The sequence below is a fragment of the Plasmodium relictum genome, assembly GCF_900005765.1.
Source record: "Plasmodium relictum strain SGS1 genome assembly, chromosome: 8".
In the NCBI taxonomy this organism is placed as follows: Eukaryota; Apicomplexa; class Aconoidasida; order Haemosporida; family Plasmodiidae; genus Plasmodium; species Plasmodium relictum.
The window spans coordinates 537,091-556,629 of NC_041686.1; the positions used below are offsets into that span (position 1 = coordinate 537,091).

The window sequence follows — 19,539 nt, forward strand, 5'->3', positions numbered from 1 at the left end:
TTTTTTTTTTAATGAAACTTAATGAAGTCTCAAATTTTAGGTGAATTATGCTATTATATATGTAATTTTAAAAGTTTTAAATATCAAATACTATAACTAAAGAAATTATAAGTAAAAAAGTTATTCCTTAATAAAAATTTCATATGAAAAAGTAAAAATAGAACATTATTTCATTATGGGTAAGTTGCGCATGCATTAGAAAATTATTACTCTTAGACTTTTTCTGTGATCAAATGAATAATCATTGAACATTTATTCTCCTAAATATATAAATTTTATATATTTTTACATTGTTAAAAAAAAAAAAAAATACTTTCTTATTTTATATATATATATATATATATATATATATATATATATATATATGTATATAATTTTATATATATAAATAAATATATGAAAAAAAAAAATTTACATGATTACAATGTAATTTATCACCTATTTACTAGAACTGGTGTTTTCTATAATTATAAAACTTGACAAATATTTAATATAAAAAAAAAAATTGAACAAATAAGAATTACCTAAATATGTATATATGAGAAATAAAAAAGATTTTTTTTTTTTCTGATAAATTTATTAAATTAAACTATGCGCAATCCTCTATGCGTTCCTAATATAAGTATTAGAAAAAAATTTTAATGGCAAAAAGCGAAAAATTATTTCCTGATATTGAAGTTGGAAATTTACACCTTTTAAAAAAATAAATTTAATTATTATAAAAAAAAAAATAAATTAAAATAAAATAATAATAAAGAATAAAATAATTTAGAAAATTAATAAAGTAAATAAAGATATTACTTGATTGGAAAAAATTGTGGATAACTGTTTTAAAAAAAAAATGTGGTTTTTTTATTTGTTCTACTTGTTTACAGTATTAGAAAAATCTTTTTTCTCATTAGATATAGTAGATAGAATATTTTATCAAACAAATGAAGTAAGAAATTTAAATTTTTCCCTTGATTATAGAAATAGTGAAAAATTAGCTACAGATGACCCTATATACGATAATGGAGAACAATTGTATGGTTATACACATAAATCACTTGAAAATATTATACCAATTAGATCTCATGATAAAATAAAGGAATATCTTTCTGATATTGTAGACAAAAATTCATGTGCTTATTTTATAACTCAAGAAAATTCTAGCTCTGAGTTAAAAGAAAAATGCATGAATAAACATTTTTGCGGAATATTACCTAAAAATGCACACATAAGTGAAGAAACAAAAAACAATAGGATTTATTGTGCACACATCAATAAATCATATATAATTATATACTCTCTAGGAGAGCCAATTGTAGTTGAACCAAATGTTGTTTTTCAAGAGTTATTTTTTGAAAAAGAAAAAAAAGGTATCTTGGATTGTCATGGTTTGACAATAGATATACGTCTTATAAATATTCATACACAACATGGATGTCTACAAGATAAACTTCTAAATAATATAATGAGTGAATGTAATGAGAAAAGCCATTGTGAAATTATTTTTTCCAATGTTGACAAAAGCTCTAAGTGCTTAACTGCTCACAGTTTTTTTGTGAGCATTTATTATGAATGTAAACCAAATTGTAATATAAAAAATGAAAATGAAATATGTAAAGCAACTAGTACAGAAACCAAAGAAGTAACATGTAAATATGGTTACAATATGTTAAATAGTGATGAAGGAACATGTCAAAAAAACACTGCATGTTTAAATGAAATTTGTTCAGTAAATGAATATTGCAATACTACAGAAAGATCATGTATATGTAGAGATACAATACTAGATAATGGAAATGACAAATGCGAATATGATAATGTATGTGATTTGTTAAAATGTCCTAAAGATGCTAGTTGTGAATATTCCTTAGACGGAAAAAAAGCTCAATGTAAATGTTCTGATCATAAAATTTTTTATAATAATAAATGTTATACTCCAAATGAACTAGAATTAGCTATCCAATTAGAACTAAGAAAAAACAATACAATTTATAAAGATCATTTATATGAAGGTTCTGCATTACAAATGAAACATATATTTCTAAAATGCGAAGAAAATTATTCCATTGAAGTAATTAATGCTTATGCTACATGTTATAAAGTTCAATTTAGTGATAACAAAATGAAATATATGACAGAAATTTTAAAAAAAGAATGTAATGGAAAGATGAGTTGTATATATGGAAACGGTGTAGATCATGAAGATACGACAATTTATAGTATGTGCAATAACTCTAATATAGTTTTCAAATATCAATATTTGTGTAAAGCTGATAATCAAGAAGAGAATCATAGTAATAAAAAAAAAGTTGAAATTTTTAGAAGTAGATTCAGGAGTAAATTACAGTGTCAAGGAGGAGAAATAACTATTAATAAAGCCCTATTGAAAACAGGAGAAGGTTGCGACGATTTAGATTTGAGTGATTCTTTAAAAAAGTATTGTGACGGATTAAGTGATTGTGATATAGGCTTAACTCATCATTTTGATACATATTGCATAAATGATCAGTATCTTTTTGTTACTTATGAATGTTCAGATTTATGTGGAAAATGCACTGAAAATTCTTCCTGTTATGGAAATAAATTTCAGCATAGATGTTTTTGTAATAAGCCTTATATAAGCAAAAATGAAGGAAGTGTTTGTGAAAAACCAACAAGTTGTGACTCTGTCACTTGTGGAGTAGGGCAAGTATGCAAGGATACTAATAATAAAATTTTTTGTGAATGTGATCAAGGATATAAAAATGTTGATGGTTCTTGTATAAAAGATGATGGATGCGATCTTTTATGCCCATCAAATAAATTATGTACCATAGAAGATGATATAAAAAAGTGTAAATGTCCAGAAGGATATATATTAGAAAAAGGAGTATGTGTTTGCTCTAAAGATGAATATATAATAGATCAAGATGGTAATTGCATACCTAAAAATAAATGTAAGAGAGAAGAATATAAAAATATATGTACTAATGAAGGTGAAGAATGTGTTTATAATAAAGAAAGTGAAATTATAAGATGTGAATGTAAAATGCATTACATAAAAAATGAACGTGGTGAATGTATACCAAAAAATTACTGTTTAGAGCATACCTGTGGAAGGAATGAAGAATGTAGAATGGTTAATTTTACTCCTCAATGTGATTGTAGAGAAAATTTTAAAAGAGAAAGTGAAGGAGTATGCGTTCATGAAAATTTTTGTTTACAAAATAGAGGAAATTGCCCTATAGATTCTACATGTATATATAAAGAAGATGGTATTCATGAATGTAGATGCAATAAACATGGATATCTTGCAGTAGATGGTAGTTGTGTTTTAGAAGATAAATGCAGTAGTCATAATATATGCTCAGAAAACTCTCTTTGTGTAAATGTATTAAATAAACAACCATTATGCATATGTATGTTTAATTATTCTAAATTAGGTGGAAAATGTGTAATTAAAAATCCTTGCTTAAAAGAAAATGGAGGTTGCCCAAGAAATTCAATATGTTCAATGAGGAATAATAAAGTAACTTGTGAATGTAAAGAAGATTACAAAAAAGAAGGTAATTTATGCGTTCCTGAAATTACTGAGAATGATAAAGATTCCACATTTAATTGTAATAATAATGTATCTGCTGCTCTTGGTTCTTGTGGAATCATAGAATTTAATTATAAAGATAATCAGATAATTTGGAAAATAAATAATACAAATGAATCCTATATTTTTGATTATGAATATCCAGAATCAGGAATTTTAAAGGCTCATTTTAAAAATAAAGGTGATAAATCTATTGTTTTCTTAAAAAAGGAGGATGGAAATAACATAATTTTTGATGACTTTCACGTAGACCATGAACGCTGTATGTATGAAAACGTATTTTTTTACACATCTAAAGAAAACAATGAGAAAACTGGTTAAATAAGCAATTTTCACTACTATTTTGAAAATAAAGATATATATTTCAAGATGCCTAAATATTTTTAATAAAACATGTATGTAATATTTAAAATTTTTCTTTAATCTTATAATTGCATATAATTATAAATTCATATAAAATTTAAAAGTATTAGATATAATTATTATCTCAAAACTCCATTTTTTTTTTTTTTTGAATAATTTTATTTATTTCCTTAAAAGGCAATTGTTTCTTTAATGTTTCTTTTGAGAAAAATAATTTTTTTTTTTGAATAGTATTATAATAGTTTTATTTTATTTGGTTGAAATTACTATTTTTAAATTTTTTTTAATATATTTCAATTAAAAAATATATGTGTACACATATTTAAGTTTTTTTTAATTACACAAGAATTTAATTTTTTTTTTTCTTTTTCATTACTTTCGTTATTCAATTTTTAAAATCCCGAAAGAAAGTACTTTTTTTGATTTAATAATAAAATTACTGATATACAAAAGTTGTATTATATTTATATATATTTATATTTAAATATATTTTATTTAAACATTTCTTTATAAATAAAATATGTAATAAATAGGTTTATCCTTTTTTTTTTTTTTATATATATAATAAATTTGATTTTTCCTTGTTTCTTTTAAAAAAACTTATTCTTTTAATTTTACAAACTTCAATTTGATACAATTTTTTTATTTTTAATATTAAAAACTTTTACTTTATTTTTACTTTATTTTATTTTACTTTATTTTTATTTTTATTTTTATTTTTTTTTTTTTTTGTCTAATAAGTGTTAAATAAAAGGAATTTTATATTAGTGGGTATTTTTATGTTTAAATTTTAATGAATAGGAAAGAAATTAAAAAACAGTATAAATATCTCAAGAAAAAAAAATTCAAGGAAATAAAAAAGATAAAAGTTATATATAATTAAATATATTTAAAAAGAAAAAATAAAACCATAATAATATATATTCAAACAAAAATAAAAATATTAATATACAAATTTTAAATGTTTCTTTAAAACAAATTACATATATAAATAATAAAAATAAAAAATTAATTTTTTTAGTATTTTTCTTTAAAACATTTGGTTTAAAAATGAATTTTCTCTCCAATTCTCAAAAAGAAAATTTTCCTTACATTTTTTATTTTTACATAATTTTATTTCTATTTTTTCATAAGGATTTAATAACAGTGAATCTGTGTGTATGTCTGCTGAAATATCCTCAGAAAAATCTACTAGTATTTCAAAATGTAAACTAAAAGGATTTATTGACTTTTTAATATTTGTATAATGCAAATAAGAAGAAACATATATATGGAATTTTTTTAATAAATTAACAAAATTCAATAATTCTTTATGAATGCAGACACCACTCTCATCAGTTATTTGACGAGGAGTTGAGTGAATAAATATTTTTAAATTGTATTCAGAAATTTTTTCTAATGAATTATTTTCAATATTAGAATTAAAAGTATTTTTATTAAAACCAGGATCTAAAAAGAAAATAGAATCAACTTTTTCCCAAAAAAAATTCATTTTATTTGCTTCTCTTAATAAAGAAATTAACACTGTACATCCTTTGCTAAAACCAATTAAAACCAATTTATTTTTTATTTTTTCTTTTAAATATTTACTGTAATATTCATTGTCATAATTGTCATTAATAAATTTTTCTTCTTTGTTTGTTTTATCTTTAGTAGCATATTTATAAATATCACTATTATTAATTTCATTGGAATCATTAATATTACTATTAAAAGTATTTCTCACATTATTAGTATTACAGTTACTATTATAATTTTTTTTTTTTTTCTTGTTTTCTGATAGTTTCTCATTTAATGAGATCAATAAGCAGAGTAAATGTTTTATACATGTTGCTGACGTATCATTATTATTATATGTTGTGGTCTTATTATGTTCTTGTGAATTTTTTTCAATGATGTTTCCAGTAACTATATTGGAAGATATTTCAGGGAATTGCAAAAAATTAGAAAACGTAGCATAATAATTATAAAAAGTACTAGGTTTAATAAATATTATATGATCATATAAATACTTTCGAGATATTACCCAAAATAAGGCTTCATAACTAAAACAATAACTTGTACACTCATATGTTGATTCTAATATAAATGATGTATAAACAGAATTAGAAAAAAAATTAGAATAATCACCAGGAAAAAATATGATATATTTACTATCGTAATCTTTATTTATTAAAATCGGTTCTCTATATAATATGGTGTTATATTTTTTATTAAATCCACATACATTATAAACACCAAAACATACTGGCATTTTAAAATGTGCATTAAAAATGAATAAAAAAAACGAAAAAAGAAAAAAACAAAAAAGAAAAAACAAAATATAAGTGTTATCTTTTTCAAAAATGTTTTTAATTCATGCTTTTTTTCTTTTAATTATAATATATTTTTCAATTTTAAAAGTTTTAATATAATTTAATTAAATTATTTTTCTTTAATTTCCGTGAGAACAACTGAATACTTCAAAAAAAAAAAAAAAAAAAAAAAGGCATGAAGTTCTTAAAATAGACAAAAAAAAAATAAAATAAAATAAAATAAAAATAAAATTAAAAATGAAGAATGCATGTAAGAATAAGTATACCATAATAAAGATAAAATAAATTAACAAATAATAAAAAAGTAATTATTCATATTTTTAATTTTAAAACTATTTATTCTTTGATACAAAGTTTTCAAATAACAGAAATATAAAAGAAAAACATATTTTTCTCTTTAAATGATGTGTTAAAGTTCATTTGTATATTAAAAAAAGATATACATTTTTCTATATAAAAAAAATATTTTCTTTTTATCTAAAATTTTTATTATTATTATTCTTTTTATTTTTTTTTTAATATTTTAAATTACGTATTTTATTTATTCCTTTTGACTTAATAAAAAAAATTTATATAAAGCTATATATATATATATATATATATATATATATATATATATATATATATTTTTATATTTATATTTATGAAACCATTCTTAATTTTTTTTCAGAAAAGCTTGTATCTCCACTTTTAAGTTAATATTTCAGTAATATAAAATAATATTTAAAAAAAAATGTTACAAAAAATAATAGCTGAATTTTTAAATATTATAAATTTTTATAAAAATACATGTACCAATATTTATAATTTTACTATTATTTTTTATTTAATTCAATAATTTCATTATCATATAATAGTTTAGCATGTAAAAGAAAAAAATATTTATCTAAATCATTTTTTGTAGCAGTCATTTGTATAACTCCTTGCTTTTCTTTTGTTTGAAAAAAAATTTTGCTATTGAGGTAATTTTTTTCATGCACACCTGATATACTTATAATTTGAATTTGATTATTACCTAATATATTGTGAAGTTCTTTATTATTACATACGTAATGTTTAACAAAATTTAAACTGGAATAAGAATTTTTATATATAAAAATTCTTTTAATAGCTAAAAGAGTTGAAAAGAAAAATCCGCATGATAAAACTTTCATTAAATTTTTTTGAGTATTACTAAAAGCCTTCTTTTTATTATTATATTTATAAAAATAAGAATTATTTTGGGGATTACCATATATAGTATCTATTTGATAGGAATAATTAAAAAAATTATTTATAAAAGGTAACTTAGTTCTTTCATTATTTTCACAAATTTTTTTTTTAACTAGCATTATATTATTTATCTGCCATTCGGATTCATTTTTAATTATATTAAGAATATATTCTTTTTTATATGTTATTCCTTTGTTCTCATTAATTATTTCATTTTCATTTTTCGAATTATTTTCTTGATTATCTCTGCTTGAAACAAAGGAGAGTAAAAATGATTTTATTTTAACAATAAAATTTTTTATTTCTTTTTTTATTAAAAACGGGTTTTCTAAATACATAGAAATATCTTTATTTTCATCATCATAATCATTGGAATCCTCTTTTTTTTTTTTTATATTGATACAGTTGATGTTGAGATATATTTTTTCATTATTAAATAAAAAAGTTAATTCACACTTAGCTCTTTTATTAGATGAATCTATATTCCCTTTTTTTTTTATTAATTTAAGACATTTTTCATTTGGATAATCTAAATGTATTTTTAAAATTTTTATTGCATCGTGTATATAAGGATGACGATTTTCAAAATTGTTTATATACTTTAAACTAAATAACAAACTACTATTAATTAATATAAACCATGTGCTACCTAAATAAAAGGCAAAAGTATTTTTTTTATAAAAATTATATATTTTTTTTTTAATATACATTATGCATAATTTTGTAAAATAATTTATTATCGTATTATATATTTCTTTTTTTTGATTTCTCCATATTATCTTATTAGATTATTGTATATTTAATTTTGCCTTTTTTTTCTTCCTCTTTTATTGAAATTTTATTAAGATTAAATCAAATAAATACATTATGTACATATATATATATAATATATTTTTACACATTTAACTATGTATGTTAAAATATACAAAGTCTATATATATATATATATTATTAATATATTAAATATAAAAAAATTATATTTAATTATTCAAAAATCTATTGTGTTATTATTTTTTCTTTTATGTAGCTTCAAGTACTCTTAATAATATATTTATAAAACTTTAAATATATTTTTTTCTCTTTTTTATATTATTTATAAAGAAAATAAAAAATTTTCAAATATTTTTATTGATAAAGAGAATCACAAAGAAACAAATGAGAAAGGGAATGTAGATACTTATTAAATAAAATTATTTTTTTTAATTTTTTATTTATAATAATTTTCCATTGAATATTACTAATTATTTATTTATAATTATATTTATAATACAAACAAAAAAAAAAACATGTTTGTAAAAACATTAAATGTATAATTTTTTTTTTTTTATATTTAGTTAACATATTTATTCTTTGTTTTGATATTCTAATTTTTATAATTATACTCAAAGAATAAGAGCATTTTCTATGTATAATAAAAAAAAAAAAAATTAAAAAATGAAAAAAAAATATGATATTAATTCAATATTTATTATTAATTCATAAGAATAAATTTAAAAAAACATATTTCTATAATTAAAAAATCAGAAAAAAAAGAAATAACATTGTTAATGAAAAAAACAAAGATAAAAATATTAATACAAAGTGTTTCATTATCATTTAAAAAGAGGATAAAATATATAATCAATCCTTAAAATATTTTAATAATTTTCATACAGAAAAAATAAAAATACATATATATAAATATTTATACTTTATCGATGAAAATAAAAAAAAGATGAAATCAATGATAATAAAAAAAAAATTAAAAAAAAATTTACATATGAGCAATTATAAAAAGATGTTTTGACAATATATAATATTTTTTCAAATTTTTTCTTTTTTTTATCTTCTTTTATTACACTAATTGTATTTAACTTAATTTTTTTATAAGAAACAACATTCTTATTTATATCACAGTTTTCAATAATGTATTTATAAATAGGTGGAATAATTTCTATTATTCTTTTATTGCGCTTTTTATTTTTAAAATTACTATGTGGTAATATATTTTTTTTTTTTGTTACAAAATTGAAATAAACATATTTTCTATTTTTTTGAATATTACATTGGTGTATATATAAAAACATAACATTTTTTGCCATTTTATGAAGAATTTTTTCATATTTTTTTCTCTGTATTTCTTTTTTTCTTTTTTCAATTATGTGATCTTTTTTACTTTTTACATTAACATACTGAATAGTGTAGCATTTTCTTTTTGATTTTATATTATATTTATTGAATATAAATTCATAATTTAAAATAAAATCATAAAATACATACTCAAAAAAATTTTCAACAAGCAAATGTTTCTTTATAATTTTCTTATTTATTTCTATATTGTTACACAAAATAGTATATGGATAATGCAAATAAATATTATTATCTTTACTATATTTGTTTTTTTTAAACATGAAGTAATTTTTCTTGCTTAATTCACTTGTATTATTTTCATTTAATATATTATTATTAACATATTCATCACAAGATTCAATGTTATTATCAGATATATTAAAATTATACAAACGAGTAAAACTAAAGCTTTTTTTCTCAAAATCGCTAATAAGTTTACTATTTATAGTATCTGAATTACAACTTCCTAAACTGCTGATATCATTGTTTATGTGATTTGCTTTATTTAAATTATCTCTTTTCAATGTGTTATCAAAATTATTCATATTATTCATGTATTTCGCATTAATATTATGCATATCATTTTCACAGCGTATAGCGCTATTGATACCTGAATCATTTTGGCAATTTCTTTTATTTCTTTCATTATTATATTTATAAAAATTCAAAATAGATTTTTCAACAGTCTGATTTTTTATTTCTTCTTGTTTTGTTTTATAATTGAAATGATGTAAAATAAATGGGTAACTATATATAGGAGAAAAAGGAGGAAATGATATTTTTTTTTTTATTTTTTTTAAGAACGAATTAAAAGGAAGTTTATAATTCATATAATAATATGTTTTTTTTATAATATTTTCAACATTTATATTTTTCCAATTCATATTTTGAAAAATATAATGAGTTTCTGAATATAAATTATTATAACACTGATATTTTTTTTTTTTATTCGCTATTTGTAACAACTCATCTTTTTTATATAAAATAATCGAACCAGTAAAATATATAATAAAAATTCCATTATTTGATAATAAAGTATCAAAAATTCTAGCTAATTTATCAAATTCTGTGAAGACATGTGAATAATATGTAACTACCCAACTCAAACAAAAAAAAAACTCGGTACCATTTAATTTCAAAGAATTTTCTGAATTTTCTGATTTCTGTATATATTTCTTATTATTTTTTGTATTCTCATACTCTTGTTCTTTTTGCAATAAACAAAAAACATCATACACTTCTTTATCTAAATACTTTAATAATAAACCAATACTTCTGAATGTGTTTTTAATAGATACATCCAATGACAAGGTCAAATAATCAATCATATAAAATAAAAGGAATCTTTCACATAATAAATATACTATATATTCTTTTTTCTCTTTTTTTTTCTTATATTCCAAATATTTTTCTACATTTATGTTTTTAATTACACAAATTTTTTCAATATATTCTTCTTCTATTACAAACATATTGTAAATAATGCTTTGAAAAATCCCATAATTCAACTTTTTTTTTTTTTTTTTTCTTACATAACTATTATTATTATTATTATTATTATTACTATTAGTATCATTACCATTGCTATCATTATTATTATTATCATCACTATCATTATCATTATTATTATCATTGCTATTATAATTATTTATATTATTATTATTTATATTAATAAAATTCTCTTTTTTTGATGTAGATTTATTATTTTCATTATATTCACAATATTCATCACCATATGATTTTTTTTTTTTTAATTTTTTTTTATTACAATATGCAGTATTACTATCAGAATTTTCTTTAGATAAAGAAGACCTTCTTGAATATATTTTTGTTTCTGTTTCAGGATAATTAATGAAATAATCTAGATTAATTTGATTTTTATATTTTTTTGTAAAAATTAAACTACATATTTTATTTACTACATATTTTGAAATAAAACGTTCTAATAATACATATTTTTTATATCTTAAGAAAAATTTATGAAAATATAAAGTTATAAAAACGAGGCAAACATCATGAACTCCTTGTGCGTAATATATTTTATTGGAATGCTTATATAAAATACTACAAATAATATTTTTTAATATATATTGATATTTTTTTTTTATTTCATATATATTATTCTTATGGACATTCCATGTATTAACACTTCTTTTAACATCCTTCTTTACTTGAATTCGTTCATTTTCATCAAGTAGGATACTATCAATTATCCATTTTTTTAAATTTGAATTTAAATTATAATTATGTTTAATATTATACTTTAAATATGAGAAAATGTCATTTTTACTTTTTATTTGATCTTTTCTAGTTATATAATCTACTATATATAAATCAATTTCTAATATATTATTATAAATTATTTTCAATAATTTTATTATAAATTTCTTATTTTTCTTCTTATTAGAAGTACCTTTGTTTTTTTCCTCATCAATATTTATTAAACAATTCACTATTTTTCTAAACTTTTCTTTAAAACTTTTTTTAGACTTTTTATCTATTTCTGAAATAAAATTATTATTCATATTTTTCTTTCTTTTGTTTCTTTTATTAGAAAAAGAAAAATCATATATATTTGAATTTTCATTTTGAATAGTTTTTCTCTCATTATGAGTAGAAAGAGAAAATTCAAATGAATTACCGGAAGAAAAGAAATGAAGTGGAGATTTCTTTTTTCTGCTTTCTGAATTATCACGTATATTAATGCTATTAGAAGAGCTAGAGAATGAAGATGATAAGGACGATGAAGAAAAAGATGCAGTTGACGAGTAAGAATCTACACAAGAATGTTCCAATGATGGTAATTGAGAAGAAAACGGACTAGCATATAATGAAGAAAGAGTATATTTTGAAAAGGAAGATCGTACTGAAAAATCTAATAAATCTTCTCTAGTATTATTTTTAGTAAATTTATATTTATCTAATGATTTATTTTTTTTTATTTTATACGAATTATTATCCTTCGTTTCACTTAATGAAATTATATTGTTATTTTTAAATATTTTTAATTTTTCTTTTTTATGAGTAATACCATTATTTTTCACATCAATAAGTGACTTATTGCTGCTTTCTTCCTCGTCATTATAATAACTGTCATATTTTATTTTTCTGTTATTTTTTATGAAATTAGGTACTTCCTCTTTACATTTCATGTAATTAAATTTTTTTTTTTTTTTTTTTTTTTTAAATAAATAATTATTATATAAATAAGTGTTTTCTTCATTTTTTTTCCCCTCCAATAGATTTATCTTCCTTAAATTATCCTTATTATTTTTCTTATTTTTTCCTTCACCTTTAATCCATTTTAAATTAGAGTATTTAAGAGAATTAATATATTTGAATTTTTTTTTTTGTTTTCTACACAATTTTGATATAGGATTCTCGTTATAATTTTTTTCTTTTGATAAATTTATATTAAATCCTAGTAATAATAACCAAAGTTTTTGTCTTAATTTGTTACTTTGAAAACCACCTTGAGTAAAAGAAAAAAATTTTATTAATTCATAGAGCTTTTTTTTCTCATTCGTTGTTACATTTTCATAAATTTTTAATATTTTCTTTATATTTTTTAACTTTTCATCATTCTTTTTATGATATTTATCAAAATAATTTTTATAAATAGCTACATTGTTAAATAAATATAATTTATTATCATCTTTATTGTTTATAATGAAATGCTTCTGCTTATAAACATATCCATTTTTTTTTTTTATTTGAAATTTTTTTTTATCAAATAATTCTGTATCACTAAAATGTTTATCCCTATATATTGAATATTTTAATTGAATTTTTTTTTTTTTTTTATACAAATTATCAAAATCTAAACAGCTGTAATAGCCTTTCTCCCTTTTTTTTTTTAAAGGAACTTTCATATTATAATTTCTACTTTTTTATAATATATCCATTTACATTTACAAAAAAAAAAAAGGAAAAAAAAAATTTATTTTTAGATAAAAACGTATAGGAATTTTTTTTTTAAGTTATTAATAAATAATCATATCAAAATCCTTTAAAAGTAAAATCAAATATATTAATATAGTATTAAAAAAGAAAAATAACTTATTTTTTTTTTCCTTTTTTTTTTTTTTTTACACTTTATTATCCAACAAATATATTTTAAAATTAAAAAAAAAAGAAATTTTATAAAAATAGGTAAGAAAAGTACACAATATTTTTATGTGTAACTATTTTTGGTTAAAATTATATTTATTTTTTTTTTCTTTTTTCTTTTTCTATTATAATTTTGTACATAAAATGATTCAATTAAATTTTTTTTTTTTTCTCTCTATAAGAATATATATATAAAATGTATTATTCATAAATTACGTATAAAATTAAAATAGTTGTAAAAAAAAAAGTGAATTTTAATCTCTTCTTTTAATAGAATTTGAAATTAAAAAACAATTACAAAAAAATATAATCAAATCAAAAATAAAATAAACAACAAAAAAATAAAAAAAACCAAAAAAATAAAAATTTTAACAGTTATATTTTAAGTTTTATTTACTAACTTATATATACTTCTGAATTTTTATATAACAAATCAATAAAATAATAAACATTTCATTACTTTTCAACTATTAAAAAATGAAACATATATAATATGAACAAATAATATATCATATCTATATATATATAAATATATATATGTATATTATATTTTTCCTTATTTTATATATATATATATATATAATTAATATTTCATATTTTTTTCCAAAAACATTATTAAAATTGACAATTACTTTTACTGTCTATTAATTAAATATATTTTAACTGTTCTATTATAAATATAATAAATTAAATTATTAAACTTTTATAAACATTTTTGTATTACATTCTTTTAAATTAAAATTTTCGTTTGTATTTTTAATTTTCATTTTTCCTCATTTTATTTATTATAAATGTTTTAAAAAAAGATATGCAAAATGTACTTTCAAAAAAAAAAAAAAATATAATTTATTATAAACAAAATTTTTAATATCTTTAAAACAATCATATAAATTATTTTATAATTTATTTGTAATACTTAAAAAAAAGAGAGAATAAAATAATAAAATAATAAAAATATAAAGTAAATAAAAAATTGATATTACATATATATATATATATATATATATTTTTTTTTTTTTGAATTTTTTATATATGCATTTATAAAAAAAATTATTTTTAAATAATTTTTATTTTTTTTAAATATATGTATGTATATATATCAATTATTTAATAAGAAAATTTTCTTTTTAAGAACATTACATTTATATAAATTAAATCTTAATTTTTAATTAATAAGATATATTTTAATTTTCCAAGAGATTGAAGTTGTTTCATTAAAATTTTATTTATATTTCAACAAGAGGAATATAACTTTTTAAAAAATATTAAAGAAAAATTTATTATTCTAATTTTATTTAACAATTCATTAAAAATGCCATTAAATGTGCAGGTTAGTTTTTATTGTCATAAATATATTTTCATTAATAAAAAAATTACAAATATAAAAAGACTTCTTAATTTTTTTCAACGTATCATTTTATAGGGAGGAAAAAAAAAACCATTAAAAGCTCCAAAAAAGGGAACTGCTGAAATAACAGAAGAAGAAAAAGCATTTAAAAAAGAATTAGCAGAAAAAAAAAAGTAAAAAAAAGAAGAAAAATTAAATATTTTTACATTATATTGAAATTTAAAAGTACATATAAATATCTATTATTTAAAATTTTTTTTTATGAAATAAATTGATAATAAAGAATATATTTATTTTAAAATTTTTTAAATTGATAATAATAGACATATTTGTACTTTTAAATTAGTGAGTGATAATATTATTAAATACTTTTTTTTTTATTTTTTGTTGTTTAAACAGAGCTGAAGAAGAAGCCAAACAGAAGTTGTTAAAAGCAAAAAAAAAATAGTTGGTATTATAAGGCTTTCTTGGAAATAAAGAAAAATATTATTTGAAAATATCAATGTTTTTAATTAAAGCACTTTTTTAAATAATAAGCTTTTAAACAAGATTAAACAAAAAAAAAAATTATATAAAAAATAATAGAACCAAATAGTTGTATAAATTTTTTTTTTTTTTCCAATCTATATTATTAGAAGTATTATTCCCTTTTTTTATTTTATAAATTTTTTGCGTTAAATTTTAGTGATAAAATATGAAAATTATATACATTTAAATAATTAAAAAAATAAAAATAATTACTTTTTAATATTAAAAACAAAATAAATAAGAAAAAAAAGGAACTTTTTAAGAAAATTAGGAAAAGAAAAAAAACAAATTTTATTTACTGCTGCAATTTTTACTTTTTAAATTGTAAAATATTTAACATTTATTGTTCTATAAAATACATTTTGTACAAGAAAATCATTTTAGTTGAAAAAGAAAAAATAAACATAAAAAAAAAAGAAAAAGTATGAAAAAATAGAAGAAAACATATAATATGAAATAGATATAAAATATAATAATAATATAGAATTTATATTGCATAATCGTTATGATAACATAGTGGTAAAGAAATTATATAAAAAATAACGATAATATAACATATTCATAAAATTATTTTTTTTTCTTATAGCTTTCTCTCTTTTTATTAATATATCTTTTTCACTTTATGTTAGTAAAATTTAAATTTTTTTAAATCTTTACTACATATCTTTTTTTTTTTAAACTAAAAAATTATGTTATTTTTATAGTTCTATTTATATGGATCATTTTTTCCCCTCTTTATTTGTTTTCGTATTTATTTATTACTTAAAAATTTAATAATTATTTTTAATTTTTATTTATCATATATATACATATATTTTTTTTTAATTATTCAATAAGAATATATTAAAAATTTGTTTAATAAACGTAATTTCTTCATTACTTTTATATATGAATGTTATAAATATTTTATAAAAATATATATTAAATATGTATATATAAAATGAATGTAACCATATACCCCTTTATCACTACAGAAATAACAAAAAAGAAAAAAAAAAAAAATAGTAATCAGTGCATAATAAATGAACAATAAAAATAAATTTTATGAGAAACTGATAAAATTTTAAAAGGAAAAAAAAATAATGTATGAATAAATAAAAATAATAATGGTACAATGAAAAAGAAATTAAACCAAATTTCATCAAATTGAAATATATAAAAATAATTAGAAATCTCATATTTATAAAAAAAAAATTTACTAAAAAATTTGATTGTATATATATATTGTATTTTTTTTTTTATTTTATTATATTTAATTTATATTAATTTGTGATAAAATGGCAGTTGGAAAAAATAAAAGGACATCAAAAGGAAAAAAAGGAGGAAAAAAAAAAGTTACTGATGTTTTTACAAAAAAAGAATGGTATGATTTAAAGGCTCCAAAAATGTTTTTAGTGAGAAATTTTGGTAAAACATTAGTAACAAAAACTATTGGAAAAAGTAAGTGAAATCTTTCAAAAAAAAATATTTTAAATATCATAATTTTATTTTTATTTTATATTATTTATTTTTATTTTCTTTTATATTTTATATTTTTATTTTATTTTATATTATATTATATATTTTTATTTTATTTTATATTTTATTTTTTTTTTTTTAACTATAATACTTTAAATGTTTATAATTATTTTTTTTTTCTAAATAGCCTTGTGAAATATATTATTATTGTATATTTATTTGTTCTAGAATATATATTAATAACCTATATCTTTTAAATTTTTATTTTCTCATTTAATTTATATATTGTACTACTTATTTTTGTATATGAAGTTATAAATTAAATGGATTTATCTTATTTAAAATTTTTTTTTTGAAAAACAGAATTGGCAACTGATAGTTTAAGAGGAAGAATCTACGAAGTAAATTTGGCTGATTTAAATAATGATGAAGATCAAGCACATAAAAAAATAAAATTAAGTTGTGAACATATTATTAATAGGGACTGTTATACAGATTTCTGCGGATTAAGTATAACAAGAGATAAGCTATGTTCATTAATTAGAAAAGGATATACCTTAATAGAAGGATTTACTGATGTAAAGACTATTGACAATTACCACTTGAGAATGTTTTGTATTGCCTTTACGAAAAAAAGACAAAATCAGACAAAAACAACATGCTATGCTCAAACAAGTCAAATAAAAAAAATTAGAAAAAAGATGGTGGATATTATGAATGCTGAAGCTAGTAAGGTTTTATTAAAAGATTTAGTAAAAAAATTCATACCAGAATCTATAGGAAAAGAAATTGAAAAACAATGTAAGAAAATATTTCCATTACAAAATGTTTTAATTAGAAAAGTTAAAATTTTAAAAAGACCCAAATTAGATATTTCTAAATTGATGGAATTGCACACAGAACCAAAAGAAGATTCAGGAAAAACTGTCAAAGCTTTACCTGAATCAAAAGAAGCAACTAACATTTTAACAGCTGAACTTAAGCATTAAATTGATATTTTGCATATATGATAATTCATTCTATATATTTATATGCTATTATATATATATATTTTTTATACACATAAATGTTTTTTTCTATTTATATATATATATTTATTTATTTATTCAATTTAAATAAATGTGTAGATTTAATTTTTTTTATGAATTAGTTTATGAATGTATCTTTTACTTTTTATTTTATTTTTTTTTTTTTTTTATTTATAATAAATATATTTTATATGAAATACAATATATTTTAAAAAAACAAATAAAAAGTTAAATTCAAAAATATTCAATTATAAAACATTATCTTCTTTTAATTAAAAGGGATTTATATGTAAATTATGTATAATTAATACAATTAATAAGAAACTCTTTAATTTATTAAAAAAGTTAGCTACATATGTTTACTTAATTTCATGATTCTTTTTATTAATATCTTGCAGTCTTATTAATAATGGCTTTAAATCTATTATAAAATAAAAGAATGTTTTAAAATGAACAATTAATGAAAATTTCAAAAAAAAAAATAATAATAAAATAAAATAAGAATAAAAGATAATTTATTTTGAAATATATGACCTTCTTCATACTGGTATTGAATATGAGTTTTTTTAAATATTTCTTTTATTTTAAGCAACACATCCTTAAAAAAAAAATATATATATTTATAGAAAAATGTATATATACTTTTATTAGATTTACATATATATATATATATATATATATATATATATATATATATATATATATATATATATATATATATATATATATAAACTTGTTTTTACATTTATCATATTTGAATGTTTTATAATTTCAAATTCTACTTCTTCCATCTTATCATGAAGATCTTTTTTTTTTTCTTCTATTATTAAATTTTTGTTTGTAAGAATACTCTCTTTCTCTTTTCTCAATTCTACTATTTTTTTTTTTTTTTTAGTAATTTTTAAAATGTTTTTTAACAATATTATATATGAATGTGAAAAGGTAGAAAAAAAAAATATATATATTATAAATATATATATTATATATATATATTTATTTATTATTACATATTTCATTATATGATCTTTCTGACAACATTTTTAAATCATTTAGCATTTCATAGATTTCTTTTTCAATGTTTTTGTATTGATTCAAAATCTTTTCATATTCATTAATAAAGTTTTCATAGTTAGTTTTATTTTCTATTTCCAATTTCTTAATATTTTCTAATTTATTTTCTCTCTGCTCTTTTAAACTTTTTATAATTTTTGTTTTTGACACTAATTAAAGTAAAAGCATGGAAAAAGACAGAATATTATTATGATATTTTATTTTATTATTTTTTTTTTTTTTAATTAAATATAAGGAACAGAAAAAAAGAAAAAGTAAAAAAAAAATAAAAATAGTACCCAAATCATTTTTCATAAATTCTATTTTTTCTTTTAATTCTTTAGCTTTCATTAATTGTTCATCATCCTTTTTCTTGTTTTTATTATTTACTGATCTCATTTTTTACATGTATTTTTTAAAGAAAAAGGAATTTTAATATGCATATATCGA

General features: G+C 17.9%; 7 protein-coding genes across 7 annotated transcripts; 3 read left to right on the plus strand and 4 right to left on the minus strand.

The window, feature by feature from the left end:
• Positions 1–841: 841 nt before the first annotated feature.
• RIPR (Rh5 interacting protein, putative) lies at positions 842–3,889 on the plus strand (the record flags this gene model as incomplete). Its single annotated transcript, XM_028676213.1, has 1 exon — positions 842–3,889. One exon carries the CDS (start codon positions 842–844, stop codon positions 3,887–3,889), a length of 3,048 nt encoding a protein of 1,015 aa, XP_028532725.1.
• A 1,072-nt stretch (positions 3,890–4,961) lies between these two features.
• On the minus strand, positions 4,962–6,185 carry PRELSG_0814700 (conserved Plasmodium protein, unknown function; the record flags this gene model as incomplete). Its single annotated transcript, XM_028676214.1, has 1 exon — positions 4,962–6,185. The coding sequence occupies one exon, from the start codon at positions 6,183–6,185 to the stop codon at positions 4,962–4,964; it is 1,224 nt and encodes a 407-aa protein (XP_028532726.1).
• An 876-nt stretch (positions 6,186–7,061) lies between these two features.
• PRELSG_0814800 (conserved Plasmodium protein, unknown function) lies at positions 7,062–8,168 on the minus strand (the record flags this gene model as incomplete). The annotated part of the gene is made up of 1 exon (XM_028676215.1): positions 7,062–8,168. One exon carries the CDS (start codon positions 8,166–8,168, stop codon positions 7,062–7,064), a length of 1,107 nt encoding a protein of 368 aa, XP_028532727.1.
• A 981-nt stretch (positions 8,169–9,149) lies between these two features.
• Positions 9,150–13,439, minus strand: PRELSG_0814900 (conserved Plasmodium protein, unknown function; the record flags this gene model as incomplete). Its single annotated transcript, XM_028676216.1, has 1 exon — positions 9,150–13,439. The coding sequence occupies one exon, from the start codon at positions 13,437–13,439 to the stop codon at positions 9,150–9,152; it is 4,290 nt and encodes a 1,429-aa protein (XP_028532728.1).
• A 1,550-nt stretch (positions 13,440–14,989) lies between these two features.
• On the plus strand, positions 14,990–15,473 carry TMA7 (translation machinery-associated protein 7, putative; the record flags this gene model as incomplete). Its single annotated transcript, XM_028676217.1, has 3 exons — positions 14,990–15,007; positions 15,101–15,198; positions 15,425–15,473. 3 exons carry the CDS (start codon positions 14,990–14,992, stop codon positions 15,471–15,473), a joined length of 165 nt encoding a protein of 54 aa, XP_028532729.1.
• A 1,357-nt stretch (positions 15,474–16,830) lies between these two features.
• PRELSG_0815100 (40S ribosomal protein S3A, putative) lies at positions 16,831–18,000 on the plus strand (the record flags this gene model as incomplete). Its single annotated transcript, XM_028676218.1, has 2 exons — positions 16,831–16,993; positions 17,375–18,000. 2 exons carry the CDS (start codon positions 16,831–16,833, stop codon positions 17,998–18,000), a joined length of 789 nt encoding a protein of 262 aa, XP_028532730.1.
• A 398-nt stretch (positions 18,001–18,398) lies between these two features.
• PRELSG_0815200 (conserved Plasmodium protein, unknown function) lies at positions 18,399–19,488 on the minus strand (the record flags this gene model as incomplete). The annotated part of the gene is made up of 5 exons (XM_028676219.1): positions 18,399–18,460; positions 18,574–18,637; positions 18,783–18,913; positions 19,047–19,259; positions 19,389–19,488. The coding sequence occupies 5 exons, from the start codon at positions 19,486–19,488 to the stop codon at positions 18,399–18,401; spliced, it is 570 nt and encodes a 189-aa protein (XP_028532731.1).
• Between the last annotated feature and the right edge of the window lie 51 nt (positions 19,489–19,539).